The sequence below is a fragment of the Schistocerca serialis genome, chromosome 2 (genome assembly GCF_023864345.2).
Source record: "Schistocerca serialis cubense isolate TAMUIC-IGC-003099 chromosome 2, iqSchSeri2.2, whole genome shotgun sequence".
Lineage (NCBI taxonomy): Eukaryota > Metazoa > Arthropoda > Insecta > Orthoptera > Acrididae > Schistocerca > Schistocerca serialis.
In genome coordinates, this window is record NC_064639.1 from 683,082,479 (window position 1) to 683,108,522 (window position 26,044).

The following is a 26,044-nucleotide window of genomic DNA, read 5'->3' on the forward strand; positions in this document are numbered from 1 at the left end:
ACAAGCCATGTGTATGAAAAATAAAAAAAAAAGGGGGTTTGGGGTGAGGGAGAGGGAGGGTATTGGCAGAAACGAAAGCCTTGAGAGTGGGATGGGAGAGACACTTGGATAACTCAGTTGGTAGAGCACTTGACCGTCAATGGCAATGGTCACAGGTTTGAGTCCCGGTTTGACACACAGAGTAAATCTATTTGAAACTTACACATCAGGAGAGGTATCTGTGGAGAGACCAGACAAATATATGGTTCTTGAATATCAGCAGCAGTATCTGGCTGTGTAACATTCGACAGCAGGGCCCTGCTACATTGTTACTTTGGATGGCTGAAAGTGAGAGGAAACTACAGCTGCTGTTTCTCCCATGTCATGTCTGCTGTATAGCTTAATAATGATTGTGTCCTCTTGGTTAAAATATTCTGGAGTCAAAATAGTTCTCCATTCAGATCTCCAGCGAGGTATTACCCTGGAAGATGTTTTCATCACAAAAAACAAGACTGGCATCCTATGGGTTGGAATGTGGAATGTCAGATCCCTTAGCTGGGTAGGGAAGTTACAGAATTTAAAAAGAGAAATGGGTAGATTGAAGTTAGATGTAGTGGGAATTTGAGAGGTGCAGTGGCAAGAACAACAGGGCTTCTAGTCTGGGGATTATAGAGTTATAAACACAAAATTGAATAGGATTAATGCTGGAGTAGGTCTAAAAATAAACAAGAAAATAGGATTGCAGGTAAGTTGTTATGAACAATGCAGTTATTGTAGCCAAGATAGACAGAACCCAATGCCTACCACAGTAGCACAAGTTTATGTGGCAACTAGCCTTGTGGGTGATGAAGAGATGGAAAGAATGTGTGATGAATAAAGAGAATTGCTCAGATAGTTAAAGGAGATGAAAATTTAATTGTGATTGGTCATTGGAATTTGGTAGTAGAAAAAGGAAGACATGGAAAAATAGGAGAACATGAGTTGGGGGGGAAAGGAATTAAAGAGGAAGCTGCCTGGTAGAATTTCGCATCAAGCATAATTTAACCATCACTAACACTTGGCTTAAGAATGCTGAAAGAGGGTTGTATATGTGGAGCAGGCATAGGGACTCTGGAAGGTTTCAGATACATTGTGTAAGAGGTTCCTTGAGAAAAATTTATTTTTACATATTCTGACTAATCAGAATTGCAGACTGCTTTATTGATAGAGTTCGAAACCAGATTTTAAACTGTAAAGTGCTTGCAGGTACAGATTTGAGCTCAATCATAATTTATTGGTTATTAACTGTAGAGTAAAACAGAAGGAACATGGATAAACTGTAAGAACCATACGTTGTTGAGAGTTTCAGAGGGAGCATTAGGCAATATTGAACTTGAAACAGGTAAAGGACTACAGTAAAAGACAAATAGGTAGGTTTGAGAAATGAAATGGAGAAGACAGCAAAGGTTCATGTAGGTAAAAACAAATTTCAGTGGAAATCCTTGGATAACACAGAAGATACTGACTTTAATTGGTGAAAGGAGAAAATACAAAAATGCATCAGATAAAAACAGGTTAAATGGAATTCAAATGTCTAAACAGTGAAATAGCAAAATGGCTAGGCAGGAATGGCTAAAGCACAAATAATTTAATGCTATAGGAACATACATGGAGGAAGATAGATACCACAAATAGGAAAATTAAAGAGGTCTTTGGAGATAAGTGAAGCAGCTCTATGATTATCAGGAGCTCAGAATGCAAACAAATACTGAACAAAGAAGGGAAAACTGAAAGGCGAAAGGAATATATAGAGGGTCTGTACAGGGACGACAAACTTGAGGTCAACATTACTGCATTTCCCCGGGTGCAAGATGACCCCCCCCCCTCTCCTCCCCCCCTTTTTTTTAAGAGGCTCCTTGAGAAAAATTTATTTTTACATATTATGACTAATCAGAATTCGGTCATTCCATGACAATTCAACCAATTTGAGAAAATGTTCCATCTTATAGTCTCAGATTTGGCTGAAATTTAGCACACCAATGCTACCAAGAGTGGAACACTCATGTACAAAATTTTAAGTTCCCCTGCCAATTAGTTCCAGAATTAGGGCTTGTGAAAGAAGGTGGCGTGACCCGGAAATTGCAACCTGCATCTGGCAATCTATCTTCAGACCCAAATTCAGGTCTTCATAACTTTGGAACTATTCCGCACAGTCCAGTGAAATTTTTACAACCCAGTAACATCCACTTAGAGAACACACTCTATCAATCAAAACACCAACAACATATTTCTGAGGGAAAATAAAAAATTCCAAAATGTATTAAAAAAATATAATACGATAAAAGGTACATGTTGTAGGTGCCCTCTATGCCAAATATAATTCACTCAAAAAGGGTATAATTTTTTGTGGTAAGCTTAATGTGGTCTAAACACACACAGAACTCATTGTGCCCATATCAGTCACAGAAACAGAGTTACATGCACACAAAAATACAAAAATTTGAGAAATTACGTGAAAAACATGGATTTTCTAAGTGTGCTAGCACAAAAGGGACAAGTGATATCCAAGCCAAACACTGCATAAGTAGACCATAATATAATATGTGGCAAAATTTCAACTTGTTATTGCAAGGCATTTGTGTACAATAAAAGTTGACAGAGATGTATTTGGTTACGTTTCTTTTAACACGATTTAGCAAGTAATAGTGATGATGCAGACAGCTTGTTTCAGATCAAGCTGCGGCAGTTGTTGGGAACCATTAGGCAACAGAAAGTTAAACAATGGTAGTTTTCAGGGACAGGATGAGTCATTGTTAGGCAGGAACAACAATGGAAACAAGTAACAATTGCAGGTTACTCATGTTTTTAAGATTCTTGTTCAGACTGGTCAGTACTGTTGTGGAAAGTCAGTATGGAGGCAGAAGAGTGTACTAGTGGTGCTTTTGTTCAAACAAGTTGCAGTATAGGTAGAACACAAGCATCTGAATGTCATTAAACAACATATGGAACAAAATGTGGCATTTGCTTTGTACTGTATGATCTGGATGAATCGGACCAAGATTTGTTGCTATGGAGATCCGGTGTGCACCCTGTGGGCACAAGAAGTACAGTTCCAGGAAACTTTAGTGTTTGTTTTCATCAAATGTAAGTGTTTCTGGATAAGTATTCTTTCCTACAAAGAAGTTGTTTTGATCCATTTTGGATTCATAAGAAGACAGTGAAGTGTAGCCTCAGAGAAATTGATATAAAATCGGCACTGTAAGTGAATCAGTGCATTGGACTTAAATGAAATCAGGACAAAAGTTATGTTCCAGGTTTGTTAAGAATATTCTGATAATTTACATGACAGTGACGAAGAGTATCAGCCACCTACAACCAAAGCAGATGAGCAATTAAATACTTCAATGATTGCTCTTGGTTTGTCTCCGATGAAGACACACAAAGTTGGGAAAAGAGACAGGCTCAGCTATGGTAGAAGAAAACTACAAGATGCTCAAATGGAATTAAAACACAAAATAGCTGACACACTAATGGTGGAAGAGGAACTATCTGCTCCAAAGGAACAGAAATCATACCAGAAATGCTCTGATTTGGACAAAATTGTGCATGTTTTGAAAGAAAAATGTGCCATATCCACACGCCAGAAAAAAGAAGCTATTCTTACCCTTGCACCTTCCAGCTGGTCTATTGACTACACTGCAAAGGAATTCAATGTTTCTACATATATGATAAAGCAAGCTAAGATAATAAAAGCAACCCAAGAAGTGCTTCCACAACTTCAGCAGGCTCAGGGTAAGCAATTGAGTTCAGAAGTAAAGGTGCTAGTGTCGGAGTTTTATGAAAATAATTACTACATCCGAATAATGCCTGGAAAAAAAGACTATGTAACGGTGAGAATGGGAAATGTACGTGTACAGATGCAAAAGAGACTGTTGCTATGCAACGTATCGGAACTATATGTAGAATTCAAGGAAAAGTATCCCAGTACCAAAGTAGGTTTATCATCTGTTTTCAATATTCGGTGAAAATGGGTTGTGCCTGTAAGTGCAAGGGGCACACACAATGTTTGTGTATGTGAGACCCATCAAAATGCTAAGCTGATGTTTGCTGCTATAAAGAATTCTGGTCTGGATTACAAAGATGCAATGAAGCTACTAGTGTGTGACATCAGTTCACACCAGTGCATGATACACATGTGTGAAAAGTGTCCTGGTAAGGCAAATCTTGCAGAACACATGAATAACAAACTGTATAGTGAACTCCTTATGGATGACGATGAACTTGTTTCTTATAAACAATGGACACACATGGATCGCACAAGTCTTGAAATAAAGCACAGTACAGTGGAAGGTTTTTTTGAAATGTGTTGTCAAAAAACGTACAAACTGACCACACACAGCTCCACAGCAACAGCACAATCGGCTTATCTCCAGTTTTGTAAGGATAATTTGAAACAAGATGAAATTGTAGTAATACTAGACTTTTCTGAAAATTATGCATTTATAGTTCAAGATGCCCTCCAAGGATATCATTGGGACAACAGTTGAGCAACTCTCCAGCCATTTGCGATTTACTATAGAGGTGAATCAGGTGATGTGTCTGTCATGAACCTGTGCGTTTTTAGTGACTTGTTTAATTTGTGATGCCGTTGCAGTTCATGCTCACATTCACACTGTCATGGCATATGTGAAAAACAAGCTGCCTCACATACATTTTGCAAAATACTTCAGTGATGGGGCAGCTAGTCAGTACAAAAACTGTATAAATCTGAAAAATTTATACATGCATTACCATGATTTTCAAGATTCACGCAGAATGGAATTTTTTCGCAACATGTCATGGTAAAAATGTGCTACCATTAAGCGCGTGGCATCACAAGCTAGTCTGCAGCACCCTACAGAAGGTCACATTCTAACACCTCTTCAATTATTTACCTGGGTACAGAAAAATATCTCTGGCATACAATCATTCTGTGTTTCGAAAGATGAGGTGAAATCAGTCGAAGAGTTGCTAAAAAGCAGACTAGAACATGTTAAAACTGTTGCAGGCACAAGCAGCAATCATCACTTCTCTCCAGCGGACTCTGACAATGTGCATATGAGCAGACTGTCCGGTTATAACTATAGGTTCATGCACAACACGTGTCTTCAGAGTGTGTCTGACTCAGGATTCAGAAGCAAAAACAGCGACATACAACCAGGTTGTTATGTTACTGCTGTTTATGATGACAAATGGTACTCAGGATGTGTTGCAGAGTGCTGTGAAGCAGAAGGTGATGTATTTGTGAACTTCATGGCACCAGCAGGACCAGCAAGATCATTTCATTGGCCACGTTTGGCAGACAGGTGTTGGATTCCTTTTGAACATATTCTTATGACAGTTCCAGTTCCTACCACAGTGCAGGAAGACAGTACAATTTGCCACCCAATGTACAGAGTACAGTAGCTAAAGTGTGGGAGAACTTCTGTTCGAAGCACAATCTACTGGTTTTTAGCAGTTAAGGTGCAGTAAACATTAATGATAGGTTGTGTCAATCTGTCTATATGTTGTTGCTTAGTGATTAAACAGTTGTGGGAGAGGATAAGAGGAGGCAGAACAGTTTACAATATCTTTTTACAAAATTGTGTTGTGGAACAATGGCCACATCACCAAATACATCTGTCAACTTCCATTTTACACAAATGTCTTGCAATAATATGCAATAACTTGCAATAACATGCTGAATTGGATACCACTTGTCCCTTTTATGCTACCACACTTCAAAAATCCATGTTTTTCAGGGAATTTTTGAAATTTTTGTATTTTCATGTGCATGTAACTCAGTTTTTGTGACTTGATATGGGCATGATGAGTTCTGTGTGTGTTTAGGCCACATTAAGCTTACCACAAAAAAATTATACCTTTTTTGAGTGAATTATATTTGGCATAGAGGGCACCTACAATACGTACCTTTTAATGTATTACATATTTTTAATCACATTTTGGAATTTTTTATTTTCCCTTAGAAATATGTTGTTGGTGTTCTGATTCATGGAGTGTGTTCTCTAAATGGATGTTACTGGGTTGTAAAAATTTCAGTGGACTGTGTGGAATAGTTCCAAAGTTATGAAGACCTGAATTTGGGTTTGAAGATAGATTGCCAGATGCGGGTTGCAATTTCCGGGTCACGCCACCTTCTTTCACAAGTCATAATTCTGGAACTAATTGGCAGGGGATACTAATACTTTGTACACGACTGTTCCACACATGGTAGAATTAGTGTACTGAATTTCAGTCAAATCTGAGACTATGAGCTGGAGCCCCTGGTTGAACTGACATGGAATGACCCAATTACAGACTGCTTTATCGACAAAAGTATCTGCCAAACAGTTAACATTATGCCTATTCTAAATTCATGCCATTTATTGATTTTATACTCTTTGGTAATACTAGGGGAAATAAAATAAACAAAAAGAAATGATGTACATTAATTTTTCGACTATTTTCTTTTCTACCTTTATAGCTTACTGACCTTGTAGTCCGTGGTATTGCTGTTTTTAATCATCATCATTGTCATCCAGCTGTGAAATTTATATCTTTGTTGTCACAAATATTTGGTTGTTTGTTCTAAATGTGTTGCTATTTGTGAGGTTGTCGTTATGGTGGGACCTGAGAACACAGTTTTTCTTTTCCTTTTTTCCTGATACATGTCAGGTTTCGCTTCTATACTGATGTAAGAATGTTACAGTGTCTCTGGTTTCCAAACATATCGCCTGTCTGCCACTTTTTTATTGGCTGTATAGAGCCAGCCAACACACCCCCATCATTCCTGTCATATGTCATGCGTTGCATCAAGAAACACCTAAGTACGCCACTGGCCCATATGTAGACGTTCACTGTCTCTCGCAGAAATAAATACTACTGTTGAGTGTTTGTCCAATTTTAAAGTCAGTTCGATTTCGACTACAAATGGATTCACGCAAACTGCAGTTTAAATGTTGTAGCTGTTCATAACAAGCCAAAACACATGGTATAGATTCCCATGGTTGGCAACATGGTAAGTCACAGCTGCACTCATATCCTCAGAAATGTCATGCAGAAATAATCCGTTTCATCAACATAATATTTTTTGTTTACGTAGTTTCTGTGGTCAGGTAATCTTGTTTATCTCTTCTGATATGGTAGTTTACACTTATTTTGGTTTTACCAAATCACAGAATTACTTCGTAGATACTGTAATCATCTTGGGCGATAGTACAGCAAGTACTCACTCAGATCTTCTTCATTGTTGGCTTGTGTTGCTTGGGGCAACATGGTATTTTTTCCTCTTGTTTTCTTCAAAATTTCTTGTAAAATCACAAATGCTCTCTCCTTTCTGCACCTCCAATTCATGTCCGGCACCAGGGAGCCAAATGAGGTGTTGTGGTGTTACTGTGTGGTGTTGTGCACCTCTAGTATAACTAAACTACATTTTCAGCTCTCTCAAACATCTTTTGTCATCCTTAAAGGATAAGAGTGGAACATGATATTCTGAAGAATCTCATGTTACGCTACAATTCGGAAGTACTGTCATAGATGAGGGGACAGGTTTGATATGCAGTTCTCAATTTCAATTAAATATTGCTCGTACCACATAATTTTACATGCACGTACATTTTCAAGTATAATGTTTTTACAATTATAATTATTTTTAGTTTACATTATTTCTTATTACATTATAATTCATGATAAATTGAAATTATAAGGGCATTTTAGGATAAAACACTGCTTGACTCTCTTTTTAAAAGCATCCCCTGTCAATATCTTAACTTAATTTGGTAACAAGTTATTAAAAACAGTTCATTTAACATAGTGGCTTTTTGCTGTTAAAGCTGATCTGTTAACCATATGGAAGTCTGTTCTATGCCTTGTTTCATAGTTGTGAATATCCATGTTTCTTTTTGTGATCTTAGTGTCTTCTTTCACTAGCAATATAATTTCCAGCATATACATGGCATAAACTGTGAGAATATTGTGTCTAATGAATAGGGGTTTGCAAGAAGTTTCTGGTTTTACTTTTGCTATGATCCTCAAGGCTCACTTCTGCAGTATGAAAACCTTTTTCATATTAGTTTGGCATGTCCCACCCCACAGTACTAGTCTATAACATAGGGAATGGTACACTAACCCATAATATATAGCCCTTAGGGTTTCAGAATTAAGATATGATGATAATCTTCTTAATACACATAAACTGGGTGTTATTTTTTTACAGACAGAATCAGCTTGCTGCTTCCATGAAAGTCTATCATCTATGCATAAAGTCAAGAATTTACAGTGTGTTCAGGTTTTTGGTAGAATTTCATCAATCACAGTATTTTGTCTGTTTGGACCACTTTGTTTAAAATGAATAATGGTAATTTTTTCTATGTTTACTCATAGGTTGTCTCTCTCAAAGTGAGCTCTTGCCTTTTCAATAAAGTTATGTATCTCATCAACTAGGCTGCATACACAGTGATCAATTGCCTATTGTCAAGAGAACTTGGGAAATCATTTACATAGCATGTGAATAGGGCTGGACCTGAAATGGAGGCCTGAGGAACACCAAAATGTGTGTTTCTTTTACGGGACCTTCTCCTCCCCAGTATTTCTCCATTAGAGTATATAATCTCTGTGCACAGCTGTCTACGCTTTAAATATGTTTCTAGCAATTGCATGTTTTCCAATGACACCACTCTTCACAATTTTTGATAAGAGCATGTCATGATATACTCTATCAAAAGCCGTTGAGAGGTCCACAAATACTCCTGCTGCTTGGGGTTTTTTATTTATTTTTTCAAGTACGTGATGGACAAATTGTACTGCTGCTGACATGGTACTTCGACCTCTTCTGAAACCATGCTGGAAATCACCTAATATGTCAGCATTATTGCAATGTTACAGGATTTTTTGTGTTATTTTCTCTATCAGTTTGCTTAAAGTTGAGATTAGGGCAATGAGTCTGCAGTTTCGTACGTGCTTTATTTCCCCCTTTTTGTGTATTGGTTTGACTACTACCAGTTTCGACTTGTTAGGGAACACACAGTCTCCGAGAACAGTTTATTAGATGAACTAGTGGCTTCATTAGTTCATGTTTGCATTTGTTCAATAGATATGGAGACATTTCATCTAATCCTGCTGATTTTTTTGTTTTTTGTTTCTGAGCCTGTCAATAAGCTGCAGAATGTCATATGTGCTTACTGTGGGTAGTGTACTGCAGTTCTGTTTGTTACTGGACTCAAATGTGTGCTATGTATCATGTTTCATAGAGATGTCATTTTCGACAGTACCTATGAAGTAACTATTACAAATATTGCTAACTAGAAAGGTATCAGAGATATCGTCATTATTCACAGTTATTTGTACATTAATTAATTTTAGTTTCTATTTCATTGTTTCTGATTGTACAAGGTGTACAACTTTGCTTCCGCCATTTTTTTCCCCAACATTTGAGGCTTTAATAAAACAGATTGGTTACACATGTATCATTCAAAGTATTTTCCATTGCTGGCCACTACTTTCTCCCATCTTTCGGGCAGTGTACGAATCCCGTGTCAAAAAAATTGTTCATCTTTTGAAGCGATCCACGAATTGATCCAATTTGTGACTTCTTCATAAGATCGGAAGTGTTGGTCAGCCAGGCCCTGCGCCATTGATCTAAACAGTTGTCAGTCAGAGGGAGGAACGTCAGGAGAATATGGCGGGTGGGGTAGGACTTCCCATTTTAACGTTTCCAAGTATGTTTTGTCCTCTTTTGCAGCGTGAGGTCGAGCGTTGTCATGCTGCTAAATCTCTTTATCCTGCCTCTTGTTGTATTGCGGCCGTTTTTCTTTTAATGCTCTGCTCAAACACATTAATTGCATTCGGTAACAAGCACCTGTGATTGTTTCACTTGGTTTTAACACCTCATAGTACACGACACCAAGCTGGTCCCACCAAATGTAGAGCATGATCTTGGAGCCATTAATATTCGGTTTGGCCATCATCATGGAAGCATGGCCGGGATATCTTCATGATTTCTTGCATTTAAGGTTATCGTAATGAACCTATTTTTTGTCCCCGGTCACAATCTAATGCAGAAATCCCTTCTGTTTTTGACTCTGAAGCAACTATTTATGAATTTTATGAATGCTGTTCAATATACTCGTAAGAAACCTTGTAACAAACCATGGCTTACTAAGGGTATAAAAATATCTTGTAACCGGAAAAGGGAAATGTATCTGACAGCAAGAAAGAGTAGTGACCCAGAAACTATCAAAAATTATAAAAACTACTGTGTTATATTAAGAAAAATTATTAAAAAATCCAGGAGTATGTGTATCATGTCTGAAATCAGCAACTCTGATAATAAAATTAAAACAATTTGGAATATTATTAAAAGAGAAACAGGTCAACCAAGAGCAGAGGAAAACAGTATTACCATCAAATTGAATGAAAACTTTACAAACAAAAAGTCAGAAGTTGAAAATATTTTTAATAATCATTTTCTAAATGTTGTGGATATAGTAGGAGCCAGGTGTTCATTAGAAGATGCTAGGCTGTTAATGGAAGAGGCCATACCTATGCAATTTGATACAATTGAAATCTCACCCACTTCTCCCTCTGAAATTAGGAAAATAATAAACTTGCTTAAAAGCAAAAACTCACATGGAATTGATGGCATTTCCAGCAAAATACTAAAAGCTTGTTCTCAACAGATAAGTAAGATTCTCAGCCACCTGTGTAATAGCTCTCTGGAACAGGGCATTTTCCCTGATAGGCTGAAATATGCTATTGTTATACCTTTGCATAAAAAGGGGGATAGATCTGATGTCAACAATTACCGTCCAATCTCCCTTCTAACAGCTTTATCCAAAATTTTTGAGAAAGTAATGTATTCAAGAGTAGCTGCACATATCTGTAAAAATGAAGTACTAACAAAATGTCAGTTTGGTTTCCAGAAAGGTTTTTCAACAGAAAATGCCATATATGCTTTCACCAGTCAAATTTTGAATGATCTGAATAACCGAACACCTCCCATTGGGATTTTTTGTGATCTCTCAAAGGCTTTTGATTGTGTAAATCATGAAATTCTGCTAGACAAGCTCAAGTATTGTGGCATGAGTGGGACAGTGCACAAATGGTTTAATTCGTACCTAACTGGAAGAGTGCAGAAAGTTGAAATAAGTAGTTCTCGTAACGTGCAAAGATCAGCACATTCCTCAAACTGGGGAACTATCAAGAATGGGGTTCCACAAGGGTCAGTCTTGGGTCCTTTGTTGTTCTTATTATATATTAATGACTTGCCATTCTATATTCATGAAGAGGCAAAGTTAGTTCTCTTTGCTGATGATACAAGTATAGTAATCACACCTGAGAAACAAGAATTAACTGATGAAATTGTCAATACTGTCTTTCAGAAAATTACTAAGTGGTTCCTTGTAAACGGACTCTCACTGAATTTTGATAAGACACAGTACATACAGTTCCGTACAGTGAATGGTATGACGCCACTAATAAATATAGACCTTAATCAGAAGCATATAGCTAAGGTAGAATATTCCAAATTTTTAGGTATGTCCATTGATGAGAGATTAAATTGGAAGAAACACATTGATGATCTGCTGAAACGTTTGAGTTCAGCTACTTATGCAATAAGGGTCATTGCAAATTTTGGTGATAAACATCTTAGTAAATTAGCTTACTACGCCTATTTTCACTCATTGCTTTCATATGGCATCATATTTTGGGGTAATTCATCACTGAGGAATAAAGTATTTATTGCACAGAAGCGTGTAATCAGAATAATAGCTGGAGTCCACCCAAGATCATCCTGCAGACATTTATTTAAGGATCTAGGGATATTCACAGTAGCTTCTCAGTATATATACTCTCTTATGAAATTTGTTATTAACAACCAAACCCAATTCAAAAGTAATAGCAGTGTGCATAACTACAATACTAGGAGAAAGGACGATCTTCACTATTCAAGATTAAATCTAACTTTGGCACAGAAAGGGGTGAATTATACTGGCACTAAAGTCTTTGGTCACTTACCAAATAGTATCAAAAGTCTGACAGATAACCAACAAGTATTTAAGAAGAAATTAAAAGAATTTCTGAATGACAACTCCTTCTACTCCATAGAGGAATTTTTAGATATAAATTAAGAAAAAAAATATTAAAAAAATAAAAAAAAAGAATAAATAAAAATAAATAACACAAAAAAATAAAGTTGTTATATTAACTTAAGTATGTTGTTAAATTAACCTAATTATGTCATGTATTGGAAAATTTGACTCGTTCCACATCATTACGAAATATCGTATTCATGATCCATGGAACTAGTATTAATCTAATCTAATCTAATCTAATCTAATCATCTCTTGGTTTCAGCTCACACGGGACCCAAGTTCCTTCTTTCTGAATCATGCCAATAGCCTTGAGACGTTTTGAAATGGCTTGCTGTGTCACTCCCACTAATTTTGCCAATTCTTCTTGAGTTTGATGCAAGTCTTCACTCAGCAATGTCTCCAATTCTGCATCTTCGAAAAGATTCTCTCTTCCACCACCATGCCGGTCTTCGACGTTAAAATCACCTTTCTAGAAGCATTGAAACCACTCACTACACGTTCTTTCACTAATAGCATCCTTACCGTACATACTTAAGAGCATTCGATGAGGCTCAGCCGCTGTTTTCTTCATATTGAAACAAAACCGTAATACCTCCTGCAAATGACGAGAATTAGGCTCATAAACTGACATTTTCAATCGAGAAAAACTGTATGATGCAGACACAAATCGACTAATGTTTGAATGAGGTTATGTTGACCGAGGTCCAAGCTAACTGCCTGACGTCAGTGATCTGTTTCTTTCGACCACTACTTACCATTGTCACCACCTATCGGCAAACAGCGGAAGCAAAGTTGTACACCTTGTATTTACAATTGACCAGCAAGTCTTTGAAACATCATCTGAACCTCGTATATGTTGGCTGATTCTTTCTGCTTTTAATCTCCTGACTTCTTTGCAGTACTTATATTTTTGTACTGCTTGTATAGTTCTATATGTGTCTCTTAGTCAGTCTGTGTAAGCTATATGTTTTCCATTTTTTCTTTTTGTTTTAAACTCTAATGGTACAGGTTTTGATTTCTTCTTGATCATCTTGCGGACAGTGTGCCAGTTAGTGCTGAAACCTGTTGCAAAGCATGTGGTGGAGGAACATAATATTTAATGTTATCTGGTGGCAGACTTTGATTTCAGAGATGTGGGAAAATATGTACTTTTGAGAAGGTGGCTCTTATTTTAGTTACTTTTTGTTTTTACTTCACACTAACATTATTTTTTTACTTTTGGAAGGCTTGTTTCGTTCTTTGCTCTCCTTGTGTTTAAGACCCCACATGGTCACCAGTTTGCAGAGTTGCAAATCCATCCTTGATAATATTTGACTTATTTTTCATGAGAAATCACCCACCTGTACAACCAATCTTCTCAAGTAATGGTTAGCCTATGTGGACACGCTAGTTGCTGACCATTCCTGTAATTAGTGTCTTATCTCCTTTTTTTAAATAAAAAGTCTGAAATGCCTCTATATCAAGACTCCAGAGGTCTTTACGAAGTCCCTTTCAGAAGTGCTGTCAGAGATTGATAAAGAAAATTCTGATGTGGAGGCTGCAGAAAGATAATTTAGGATTATATTAAAGGTCAGTGGGATTAATTTGAAGGATGGTGTTTGACATACATTACTCTCCGCTGAAAGGGTACGGGAGTGGAATGTATGTCCTAATCTTCTCCTTCCCCTCTCTCTGTCTGTCTCCTCCTTTCCCCCTCTACCTGACTTTGAGTCTATAGTTTATTGGTATTGCAAATGGAATCTTTAATGAGGATTGAAGTTGATTAAAATGAATGGGTAAATCAGTTGATAATTGGTATATGTGGTGAGAGAGCAACATGCCCAGCTGCTGGATCTGTGAAGCTAGTAGCTTCAATGACAGTATTTCACATAGTTTTTAATCTGTTAATTGGTAGGATTACAAATTTCAGATGATTCAGATTCCGTAGTAGTATTCCAGTCATAAGCCAATGAACCATAAATACAACTTCCCTGTTTTCTGTTAAAACCGACTGCGAGGAGGAAAACAAAACAGCACATTCTTGTGTATATGACTTTTGTTAAAAATGATATATGGGGGATTCCATTGTCACGGGTGGAACAGTTGCACTATGTTTTTCAACAGTCAGATGCTGATATAACATAAAGTATAAATAGAAATAAAGTAAAATTGACTGGTTGCCTTACAAATAATTGTTTTACTTTCGCTTTAAATCTGAATGTCAGAAGTTTACAAATTGAGCTGTTATTCATCTTTAAATCTTTGTCATGGGGGGGGGGGGGGGGGGGACAGCAAATAGACGTAGCATTGAATAACCACCAACATTTAGAAGAATTCTGTGATGTATGCACTTATTTTCTTTTGAAAATATTGAATTCACATTAATAAAACAATTCTCTACATGACATAATATCAATAAATATTAGATTAGTAATACTTACTTACAATAATTGCAATCAAAGACTGTCACGGGTGGGACAAGGAATTGTCACGGGTGGGACTCATGTGAAGTACAATCTTTTTTTTTATTTAAACTGATTTTATTATGTAAGTTAGCTATGAATCAGTAGGTAACATTTACTTAGAAGGCACTTTAAGTTTTAATAACTTTGTAGAACATTTTTGTTGCTTATAAATAATATAAATTTTGGTATAGTATTAGTTTACAGTTCTGAGTACTTAATTATTTCACTTGAAGAATGTACCACTTTGAAAAAATACACTTGACCTCTCACCCACTTTCGAAAATGTCTAAATTGCCAGGAAACTCATAATATAAGGTGTCCCTAACATGTTTGACATTTGGATTCGGGAGAATAACAAGAACTTCTTTAAACTCTATGTAGGATACATCCTGCTCATCAGCTTTAAATACCTTTGCTGAGTCCCCAACAGATCGCATACACATAATCTGTATTTCCCCATTGTCTTCTACACTTCTCTCTGCAATTGCAGCATATCTGTATGTAGTGGATTTGGAACTCAACTAAAATAAATGTTCCTGGCATGATTTGTTCCACAGATGGTTCTGAACCTGTAACTTCTTGGGAATTGGGTGTCAACAGGACATCAGGATATGATTCCTCATCAGTCATCTCAGAATCTGTGTAGATTAGTGAATATATGTTGGGTGAAAGTGGGAAAATCTCCACTTTCTCTAAATCTGATTTTAGGAAAGTTCTACCACATACTAGGTTACTGATATTGTAACCGTTGAAGTAATGCTTGCTGAGAATATCTTTTATTTTTTTAACAGCTTTCCAGCGGCTATCCAGAAGGTCTCTGTTTTCATCAATATGATCTTTTGTCAGAAGAAGAAAGTTTATTCCAGAAACAGATGATTTGGCACAGTCTAAAAATTCCTGTGCATTGCTGATGATGACTTTTCTTTGCTTAACTTTAATCCAAATAGCCCTTTTTGTTACAGCTCCAATGCCATCCATTGCACCTTTCCCATGTGATGTTGCAAAGAAAAGCCATCCTCCAGACACTTCAAAGTCTTGCATCATGTAGCAGAGGTTAGAAATGGTGAATTTGTTCTTAAATTGACCTGCGCAACCATCAGAAAAAAATTCGTATCGAGGTCAAATTGGGAAGCTCTTGTTTCAGCTTACTTATTATACTCTTCAAGCATGCATAAACTGAGTACTCGTCGTGGCACAGTTCATCGCTCACAATTGCAAATGAGTGTAGCCCTGTTTTCATCCAAACACAAATAGTGACCACTGTAATCTGTGTATGACTCCAGTGGGCACTTTGTATCTCATCTTGTGCCAGTGCTACATAGTTTTCTGCAAAATCTATTTGCGATATCACTTCATCATCACTAACTGATGCTTTCACAGTCTTGAAAGCTCCAGATTGCATCCTTTTGTCAAAGAAGTGCTCGTTGAATGTTTTTAGTTGAGACTGAAGTTCAGAGAGAGCTTCACAAAGTGTTCCTCTGGTAGTAGTCTGTTTAGGGTGACACTCATGTTCGGTCCATTTTCTCCAAGATATTATGTCACACAAATCAAACTTTCCATCTATTAATGTGTGTAAATTCATGATGAATTTCTTGCATTGACTTGTCATGCGTATTTCACTTTCTACATCACAGCAAACAAGATTCATAAGGTGAGTGTGAGTAGCAGGGAAACTAGCTATTTCTTTGTGGATGGCTTCAATGATGAAGTTGAAGTTAGCATGATATCTGCACACACATACATTGTGAGGCATTTGAGATGTTAGAACAACATTTTTAGGCCGCAACTCATAGAATTTTAAGATCTTGATAGCAATACCTGGATTGTCTTGCTTAAAAAGAAAAAATGCTTCCTTAACTGTCATATTAATGTGACGTTTCTGCAAGCTAACTCTTTCCCCAGTTTCATGGTCTACAATAGACTTTACATCCTTTATACCAGGTGTCTGCCTGCTGATTTCATAATTTGTGAAAAAAATTTGTATTTTAAGCAGATTATCACCTGTAAGTTTACGAGATGTTTTCTTCACTACTGGGAAAATCTGCTTTACTACCTTTTTAGGTAAGCTTTTACTTACAAGCAGTTTTTATTACTGCTAATTTTTTTGAGGGGCTTGAAGGAAGCACCTTCTTTACCCGAGAAACAGCTTTGCCAAGGGACTGAGGACATTTATATGATCCTAACTGGGAAATACAGGTCTCAGACTGATCTTCAATTAATACGGATTTTAGTTTAAGTCTGTACTTCCTTTTTCTTTCAGCTTCCTTCTTTCAATATTCCAATAAAGATTTTTCACTGGAGGATACCTTCATCTTCGTGTTTTCCCTTCTTCTTTTATCCCACTCTCTTTCTTTTTCTTTTTGGACATTGTACTTGCTGGTATCTTTCTTCAGTTTTTCTCGAAGTTTTCTCATACGCTCTGCTGATGTTGTTTTCCCCATTTTCTGAATAAACAGTAAGTTTTTATTTAGTGTAAACCATCAAAGCACTTGTTATATCAACCAATTTAACTTAACAATAACAAGACGTGTTAAATGGTTTAGGTTTGAGTAACATCCAAAAAACTGTCACGGGTGGGACACAATTTCTTATAACATTTATAAATAATCATTTACAACTTAGAAGGTGCCTTATGGTTCATTGGATGTTTTTATTTGTTTTTCTTACTTCTAACCTAAAATATATAGAATTACTATAATTGATGAGTTAGAAGGTAAACTTTTTCATGTTTTTTGTCACAGGTGGGACACTAAATACATAGTAACTTTTGTGTATTAGCTGCATACTTAATAACTTACCTTTCTTTAAAAACTGAAGTTTGTCAGAAAGATAAGATTCTGCTCTTGAAATTTAACAGTTAAAACATCAACAATCGCTGCAACCCAAATTTAAACAGCTGCCTACACAAAAAGCAAACCTTTTGTTTTCCATCCTCATCTGTAGAATCGCCAACTTTGTTTAACTATATCTCCTCAGTTAATTATGTAATTTTTGTAATTTTTCAGGACAGTAAAATTCAACTTTTGTAGATTCGAAAAACTAAAACTTTGTTAAATTTGACATTTTTTCAAAAAATAAGCCTCAGGCTCAGTTTGGCATGGAATGACCCATATGTAAGGTGTGTGGGTGTGTTTTCATCTTAACTGAAGACATTGAAAGAAAACTACACATCGGACCAAAAAAAATTTGGAATTATAATTTATTTTCTCATGTGGGGATATCCAATGATACCACACTAAACCTGCTACACAAACCTGTGCATGAGTGGTGGCGGTGGGGGGGGGGGGGGGCGCAACATTGAAATCCTCAGTGGAACCCTCCCCCTTTTTTTTTAATTGCAGAAAATGATTCTATGGCAAAATCTGCTTATGTTTTGTCTGAAGCTCTTTTTCAATTTTGCCACAGATGGCACTGTAATTGGAGGAATAGAAATTGGCACACAGTCTTAAATTACAATATGCTACTCAATGGCCCATGAATATCCAGTGACACGGGGGAACCCACTTCCCTTGTTGATTAATTTACTACACTGGCTACTTTTGGGTATGTGCAGCATGACTTTAGTGCAGATGTATTCACAGCTTTGGAAAACTTCATGACAAGTGTTCAAACAATGGAAAATCCAGGATGGAATAATCACAATATTATGAAAAGTATAAACTGCTACTCGCTATATAATGGAGATGCTGAGTCGCAGGTAGGTACGACAAAAGACAGGCAAACAAATAAACTTTCGGCCGAGAAGACCATCATCGGAATTAGACAATCCAAAAACACACACACACACACACACACACACACACACACACACACACACACAGTCTCTAGCTGCCATGGTCAGTCTGTCTCACAGCGATTCAGCATCTCCACTATATGGTGAGTAGCAGTCCATACTTTTCACAATATTTTTGTTACAAGTGGTGGTGTTTATGATTTTTTAAATTTTATTTTGTGGATGTATGCCGAATTCTGCAAGTATTTCATCAGGTTATTCAGATTTTTTGAAGACATTACCATAACTATTAATGTTTCATGTAATTTTTAGACAAATAACTAAGTCCATCTTAATCATTTTCATTGTAATTCTTGGGTTTTGTTATCTGTCTTCTGTTAGATTTTTGATAATTAGAATTTGTTTCTTTGCAGATTCACTCACAAGGCATACAATTTCTACGTCTTTCCAAAGCCACCTGACCAGCGAGGCACAGAAAAATGTTTTAAAAGTCAAGTATCAAGTATTCACTTCCTTGTTGAAAATGGCTTTGATTTCAACAAGCTTTACAGAGATGGTGAGAAAATACTTTTGTTCTACTATTTGTATGACTGGTATATTGATATGTAGTAGTAGTAATTTTATTTATCCATAGATCTCATTTTCAAGGATATTGGACATGTTGTGGTGTTAAAATTTATGAACAACAAAAAAAAAAGTAAGTCACTTAAGCAGACATTTACAGGCTTAACAAGTTTGTTTGCACGGCTATCCTCTGTAGGAAGCATAGAAATACTTGTTTTGTAAATAAAACCGCCTTTTCCTGCTGCCACTTAATTTATTTATCCCAGATGTGTTTCGCCTTTTTCTTGTTTTAAGGCATCGTTGGTGGGATCTATACCTATAAAGTTTTGTTAGTTTCAGATTATTAAACAGTTCACGCTGTGATTTTTTATGTAAAAAAGTAATTGCAATTTGCTGATTTCCTCTCATCTGGTCTGGAGGTCGCCCTACCACTTTATTACTGACATATAAGCACAACTTTGCATTCTAACCTTCTTCACACTGTTCACCATGTTTCTTTTTGTGATGTACTGTTGTTCTTTTGCCACTCAATATAACTATTTTGTTGCACACTGCTTTTCACAATGTAAATATTGGCAACTCCATTATTTATTTCATCCTCTTTGGAACATTTACCTACTTGTTGCAAACCTAATGAAGTATATTATGTTCAAGACTAACTTTTATTCATGATGTTTATACCTTGTGTGTGTATGAGAGAGAGAGAGAGAGAGAGAGAGGTTGGTGGTTTGAATTTTATATTGTAGTAATAGCTGTTAGCGAGTGATTGAAAGCTTTGGTAACACCTGATTTGACTTTTCATTTCATTATTCTGTGGAGGGCTTCATGGATAAGTTAGTGTAAAGATGTTGGGTGGTATTATTATTATATTGGATAGTATTATTATATTATTCCTCTTTGGGAGCGTTATTCTATTATTTTATCTGTTAGTGTAAATAATGAATTGATTGTCATGTGTACTTGATCATTCAACAGGATTTTCGTTTCTGCTTTGGTTTTCTGTATGTAGTAATTTTGTTGCAGAGTCAGGTGGTGTTTTTTATTGTTGATTCTAATTATTTTCGTGTCATCTTCTGTAGTGGTTGGTTTGAGGTGTTCTGCTAATGTCAAGTGGTTTGTTTCATATTTCCAGGCTCTCATGTGTTCTTCAATTGTGGCATCAAATCCAGAATATGATAACCAGTATAAAAACATAGCAGTGCAAAACAACAAGAACACACAATCTACAACACTCAGAAAACTTAGGAGAAAACTTCAAAATGATAATGTCACCATTTCTAAAGCACACAAGAGGAACACAGTAGTATTGATAAACAAAGAACAATACATAGAAAAAACACAAGAATTCATCTCACAAAATAACATTACAAAACTAAAATCAGACCCAGCTGACAGATTCCAGACAAAAGTAAAAAACACTCTGAAAAATATTGACATCATACTGGATGACACACAGAAAAGGAAGTTGATACAGATCAATCCCACTGCACCTGTCCTCTGAAGCCAACAAAAAGTCCACAAACCGAATCTTCCTGTGGGGCCAATATTGGATTTCAGAAAATCCCCCACTTAGAAGCTTGCAGGATACATGTTAAAATTACTGCCAGAAAATTTCGAAGTACAAGAAGACAGAACCATTAAAAACACTACACAGCTAATACAACAAATAAAAGACATAAAAATCCCAGACACAGCAACACTCCTCTCATTTGGTATAGGAAGCATATATTCCAACATGCCAGTAACAGAAACAATAGAAATCATAGATAAGTACCAGAAAACTTAGTCAACTCCCCGATGAACAGATTAAGGAAATATGCACATTAATAAATCTCATAACAGAACAAAATTACTTCCAATTCAATAATGAATTTTATTTACAAGAAGATGGATTATCAATGGGGTCCCCAGTTTCAGGAGCCTTAGCAAATATTTTTGTAAACCACGTTCAACATATCATTTTCACAATAACAGTAGCAAAAGAATACAACATGTTATATTGGTTCAGGTATATGGGTGACATCCTTTGCTTAATAGATGAACCACAAACAAAAATTGAAAAACTACATAATGGCATCAACAAGATACCTAAAAATATAAAATTCACAATTGAAAGAACAGAACAACCAAATTAGCTTTCTGGATATAACAATCAAAAAACAAAACAGTAAGCATATGTGTGAAATTTACTGCAAAGCCACAGCAATGGACACACTCACAAAAGCAAGCAGCACCTCAACACATGCTCCATAGACTCAACAAAGTGCCACCCACCAAAGAAAGCTACCAAAAAGAACCGGACGTAATGCAGATAGCACAAAATAATGGTTATAATAATAACATAGTCACAAAGCTAAACAACAAAATTAAAAGTAAAATAAGATCAGAAAGCTCCAAACCACAGACAACAACACAACAGAACCAAACACAAACATGCAGTCCCATAACAACTAAACAGGATAATCAGATACGGATGAAAGAAAACACAGGGTGGTACACAGTGACAAACAAACACAAACTCACCCATAAAATCACCAACATTTTCAAAAGACAGAAAATAAACATAGCATACACAACAGACAATTCTATACAAAAATACACCCCAAAACTGACAAAAAACAGAGACATATACCAGAAAGCAGGTATATATCAACTACAGTGTAACACTTGTGAAGGCAGATACATAACAGGTAGAACATTTGATGTCAGATACAAAGAACACATGAGAGCCTGGAAAGATGGGACAAACCACTCAACATTTGCAGAACACCTAAGAGAACATGACCACAAACCAACCACTAGAGAAGATGACATGAAAATAATTAGAATCAACAATAAAAAACACCTCCTAACCCTGCAACAAAATTACTACATACAGGAAAACCCTGTTGAATGATCAAGTACACATGCCAATCAATTCATTATTTACACTAAAAGATAAAATAATCCATGAACCCCTCCGCAGAATATTTAAATGAAAAGTCAAATCAGCTGTCACCAGTTAGTACAATGCCACACAATTAAAACCACCAACCTAACCCCCCCCCCCCCCCCCCCCCCCCCCCAAAAAAAAAGACTCTCTTCAGCTCTCTCTCTCTCTTTCTCTCATACACACACAAGGTATAAACATCATGAACAGAAGTTAGCCTTGAACAAATACTTTGTTAGGTTGGCAGCAAGTAGGTAAAAATGCCAAAGAGGAGGAAACACGTAATGGAGTAGCAATATTTACATTGTGAAAAGCTGTGTGCAATGAAATAGTTGTATCGAGTGGCAAAAGAACAACAGTACATTACAAAAAGAAGGAGAACCATGATGAACTGTGTGAAGAAGGTCAGAACGCAAAGTTGTGTTTATATGTCAGTAATAAAGTGTCCGCAGCCCGTGGTCTTGCGGTAGCATTCTTGCTTCCCGCGCACGGGGTCCTGGGTTCGATTCCCGGCGGGGTCAGGGATTTTCCCTGCCTCGTGATGACTGGGTGTTGTGTGTTCATCATCATCATTTCATCATCATTGACTCGCAAGTCGCCAAAGTGGCGTCAACCAAAAAAAAAGAAGGACTTGCAATGCGGCGGCCGAACTTCCCCGCATGGGGCCTCCTGGCCAGCAATGCCATACGATCATTTCATTTTCAGTAATAAAGTGGTAGTGCGACCTCCAGACCAGATGAGAGGAAACGAAGATCAGCAAATTGTAAGTAATTACTTTTTTACATAAAAAATCATGATGTGAACTGTTTAATAATCTAAAACTAACAAAACTGTATCGTTATAGATCCCACTGATGATGCCTTAGAACAAGAAAAAGGCGAAACGCATCTGGGATAAATAAATTGAGTGGCAGCAGGAAAAGGCAGCTTTATTTACATACCAATATTTACAGACTTACAGATCTAGGATGACAAGAATGGGACAGCTGTGGCCATATAGTCAGAACCATCCTGGCATTTGCGTGAATAATTTAGGGAAACCACAGAAAATTTCAATTTGGATCACTGGCTAGAGGTTGGAGTCTCCACCCTCCCAAATACTACAAGGCCACTCTGTTTCAATCAGGGCTACCTCATTTGGTTTACCTCTTGTGTACAATACTGTTTTACAAATAAAACAGAGGAACATCCAGGATGGAATAATGACAATATTATGAAAAGGACAGGAAATTCTGTTGCAGATAGGCATGAAGAACATACTGTTCTACAAAGCTTTCGGCCAAACAGGCCTTCATCAAAATTAGACAAAACACACACACACACACACACACACACACACACACACACACACACACACACACACACTCACGCAAATGTAACTCACACACACGACCACACTCTCTTAGCTTTGTGTGGCTGTCTTTTTGTTGTGCCCATCTGTTACTAGAATCTCTTCTATATGGTGTTTTGCAAATAAGTGCCGGTTGGGGTGGCCGAGCGACTCTAGGCGCTACAGTCTGGAACCACGCGACCGCTACGGTCGCAGGTTCGAATCCTGCCTCGGGCATGGATGTGTGTGATGTCCTTAAGTTAGTTAGGGTTAAGTACTTTTAAGTTCTAGGGGACTGATGACCTTAGAAGTTAAGTCCCATAGTGCTCAGAGCCATTTGAACCATTTTTTTTGCAAATAAGTTATTAAATAATGATAGAAGGCTAATGGTACATTATTCTTTCATTTCTCACTCCCAGTCACTGCCCACATGACACAAACTGTACACACATTGTTTTATAACACTATACTCACTATCAGGTGATATTACGACCATTTTGTGCACCACAACTTCCCTTTGCTAGCCTTAAAAAATGAGTCAGCTTCACTCTGTAAAGAGTGAAATGCTTAGCCCCTAAAGAAGATAAGGTGTTCTACATTGCATAGCTTTGGAAGTATGATGTTTTAGAAAAGGAAAAAAAAAAGAAGGGAAAAAATATGATGTGAAAGTGCTATGTGGAATGTTAGGTGTGTTATATTATTATTATTAGTGTTACCTTTTTTGCCCCTACTCTGTGTGTGTGTTTTTTTTAATAAGTTTGGTTTAGCAGGTTTTTTTAACTTCCTTTGTTGGTACAGTTTTATCACTTGGAGGAAAATGGTGTTTTGTGTTTTATGTTTTATGTTTATTCTTCTTGGTAAATGTAAGTTCAGTTGAAATCTTGTTCCATGGTCATGGGCAGAGCTGTTCGTGCAGTAATTACGAATGTTATTTTGGATGTGTACAACTGTTTGGTAAATGTATTCACATGTTGCATTTAAAATTCCCAGTGGTTTGAACAGATCTTTACAGTGAGCTCGATTAGCATTTTTGGTTATTATTCTTGTGGCTCTTTTTTTGCAGTGTGGCAGTTGAGTTCATGTTTTGTCTATTTGATCCCCAGAAAAGAATGCCATTGCTAGAAATTGATTGTACATATGAATAGTATGAAACTAAAAGACACTGGCTTTGTTCACTGATTACAGGACTCAAAGGGATGTAACATACTAATGACATTCTGTTGGCATGTGTCGTTGTGTGTTCAAACCACTTCAATTGAAAATCAATATTCATTACTAAAAGTTTTACATTTGTTACATGGTCCATAGAGATGCCATCAACATTTAATGTAATATTGCCATTTCCCCTCTGCAAACTGAAATGTGTGGCATTTCTTTTCATTGTGCTGAATGTAACTTTATTGCAACTGACTACTTGTGAACTTCCTCGAGGGCTCCATTTGCTTTTTCTGCAAGGAGTTCTAAGTAGAAGTTTTTTCCCTGCGATTTACGCTAGTGGCAAAGTCATTGGTCTATATTGGGAACAGTGTTGGTCATGAAATTCTATGCTGAGGAACCCCATGCAGTGGAACTTTGATTGCACATTCTCTGATTTTATGTTTTTCGTGATTCTACTCCATAAATTCGCAGCCTCTGTGAAAAACCCATAAGATCAGTATTAAAAATTCCCCAATTTTACATTGTTTCCTAGTTAGGTTTACTTCAGTTCTAAGTTCTTACTTGACGTCTTACTTGACTTTGTCCTGTTTTCTTCCTGTTGATGTTTGATGTGACTGAACAAGTTATAATTAGCACAAAAGACAGATGGTTTGCACCACCGGTGGTGGCGGAGCTAAGGGAATATTTTAGGCCATTGTGGAGAGGGGTGTTGTTGAGAGGAAATGCTGACGTAATCCACAATCAGTGTTGCCAATGCTTCACTGTGCAATTATGATACGACTACTGCTCCGTTGCAATTGTAATGGAAAAATAAGGCAGTCGACGCGAAGTGCTCCGGGCCAAGCCAATACGTGACGAAGTGGCCCAACCATGACCTTTTCTTGTGCCACTGATAACTCAGTCTCATCTTTTTGTGTGTATTTCCATGTACTGTATTCAGCAACAGTATCAAACACCTGAGTCTCAAAGAATATACTTGGTCATAATCAAGGAAACATTCCACATTTCCGGCTATTGAACTCTTATTGGCTGGCAACTTGTTAAGTCACCCAATAGCCAGTGCAGCCACCACACCACACCACACCACACTAACACTTGTAAAATGAGTTTGCCTACTGGATGTGTGGAGAGGGCGAGTGGCCTTTCAGCAACAGAAGTCCATATAGGGTAAAGCATTTTGTGAAATGCTGAAAATATACTTTTCATGCAGATGATGTGCCGTGACAGAGGTGTCACATGGAAATAGAACAGGGGTTTTGCAGTAGCATGCTTTAAAGCCTTTTGTTAAAATCTGACATGATACAGTTGCATCAACTGCATAGACTACTCACGTGTATACTTTGCACCACACACACCACACACTTTACATCATAAAGATTGGCAGCAATGATAAAGGGCAATGAAGCACCTGTGGCACTTGAGCTTTCTTTCAAATTTCATTTTACACAGTGTACAGAAATCCACTGAGCCAACTTCTAATAAGCTTGTAACATCAGTTGGGGAAGCAATCTCTCTTTTTCTCATCTCTGTTTCTTTCATCAAGCTTAAAATAACACTTTAACAGTGGTGAGCATTCAAAGTGTGGCTCATAAGAAACACATTAAACGATAACAGCGATTGTGACTAAGTATGTCATTAAGCACATGCCCACATTTATGCTTATGGTTTAACGTCTTAGGTGCTGTGATGTTTATGATTTAATTTTACATGTTCATCAATTTTTGATTTTTTCTGGGGAGCACAAAGGATGATCTCTCAAAAATGCTTGTTTTTAACGTATAATTTGTGGTCGTGGCATGTCAAAAAAACAGCTCGATTA

At 36.9% G+C, this 26,044-nt stretch overlaps 1 protein-coding gene across 2 annotated transcripts in view; it reads left to right on the plus strand.

The window, feature by feature from the left end:
- Positions 1-26,044, plus strand: part of LOC126457806 (poly(A)-specific ribonuclease PARN-like) — a 300,822-nt gene that overhangs the window by 18,891 nt on the left and 255,887 nt on the right. For both annotated transcript variants that reach the window (XM_050094419.1, XM_050094420.1), the window contains exon 3: positions 18,659-18,801. In XM_050094419.1, coding sequence (XP_049950376.1) covers positions 18,659-18,801 — 143 coding nt within the window. The remainder of the gene's footprint in view (positions 1-18,658; positions 18,802-26,044) is intronic.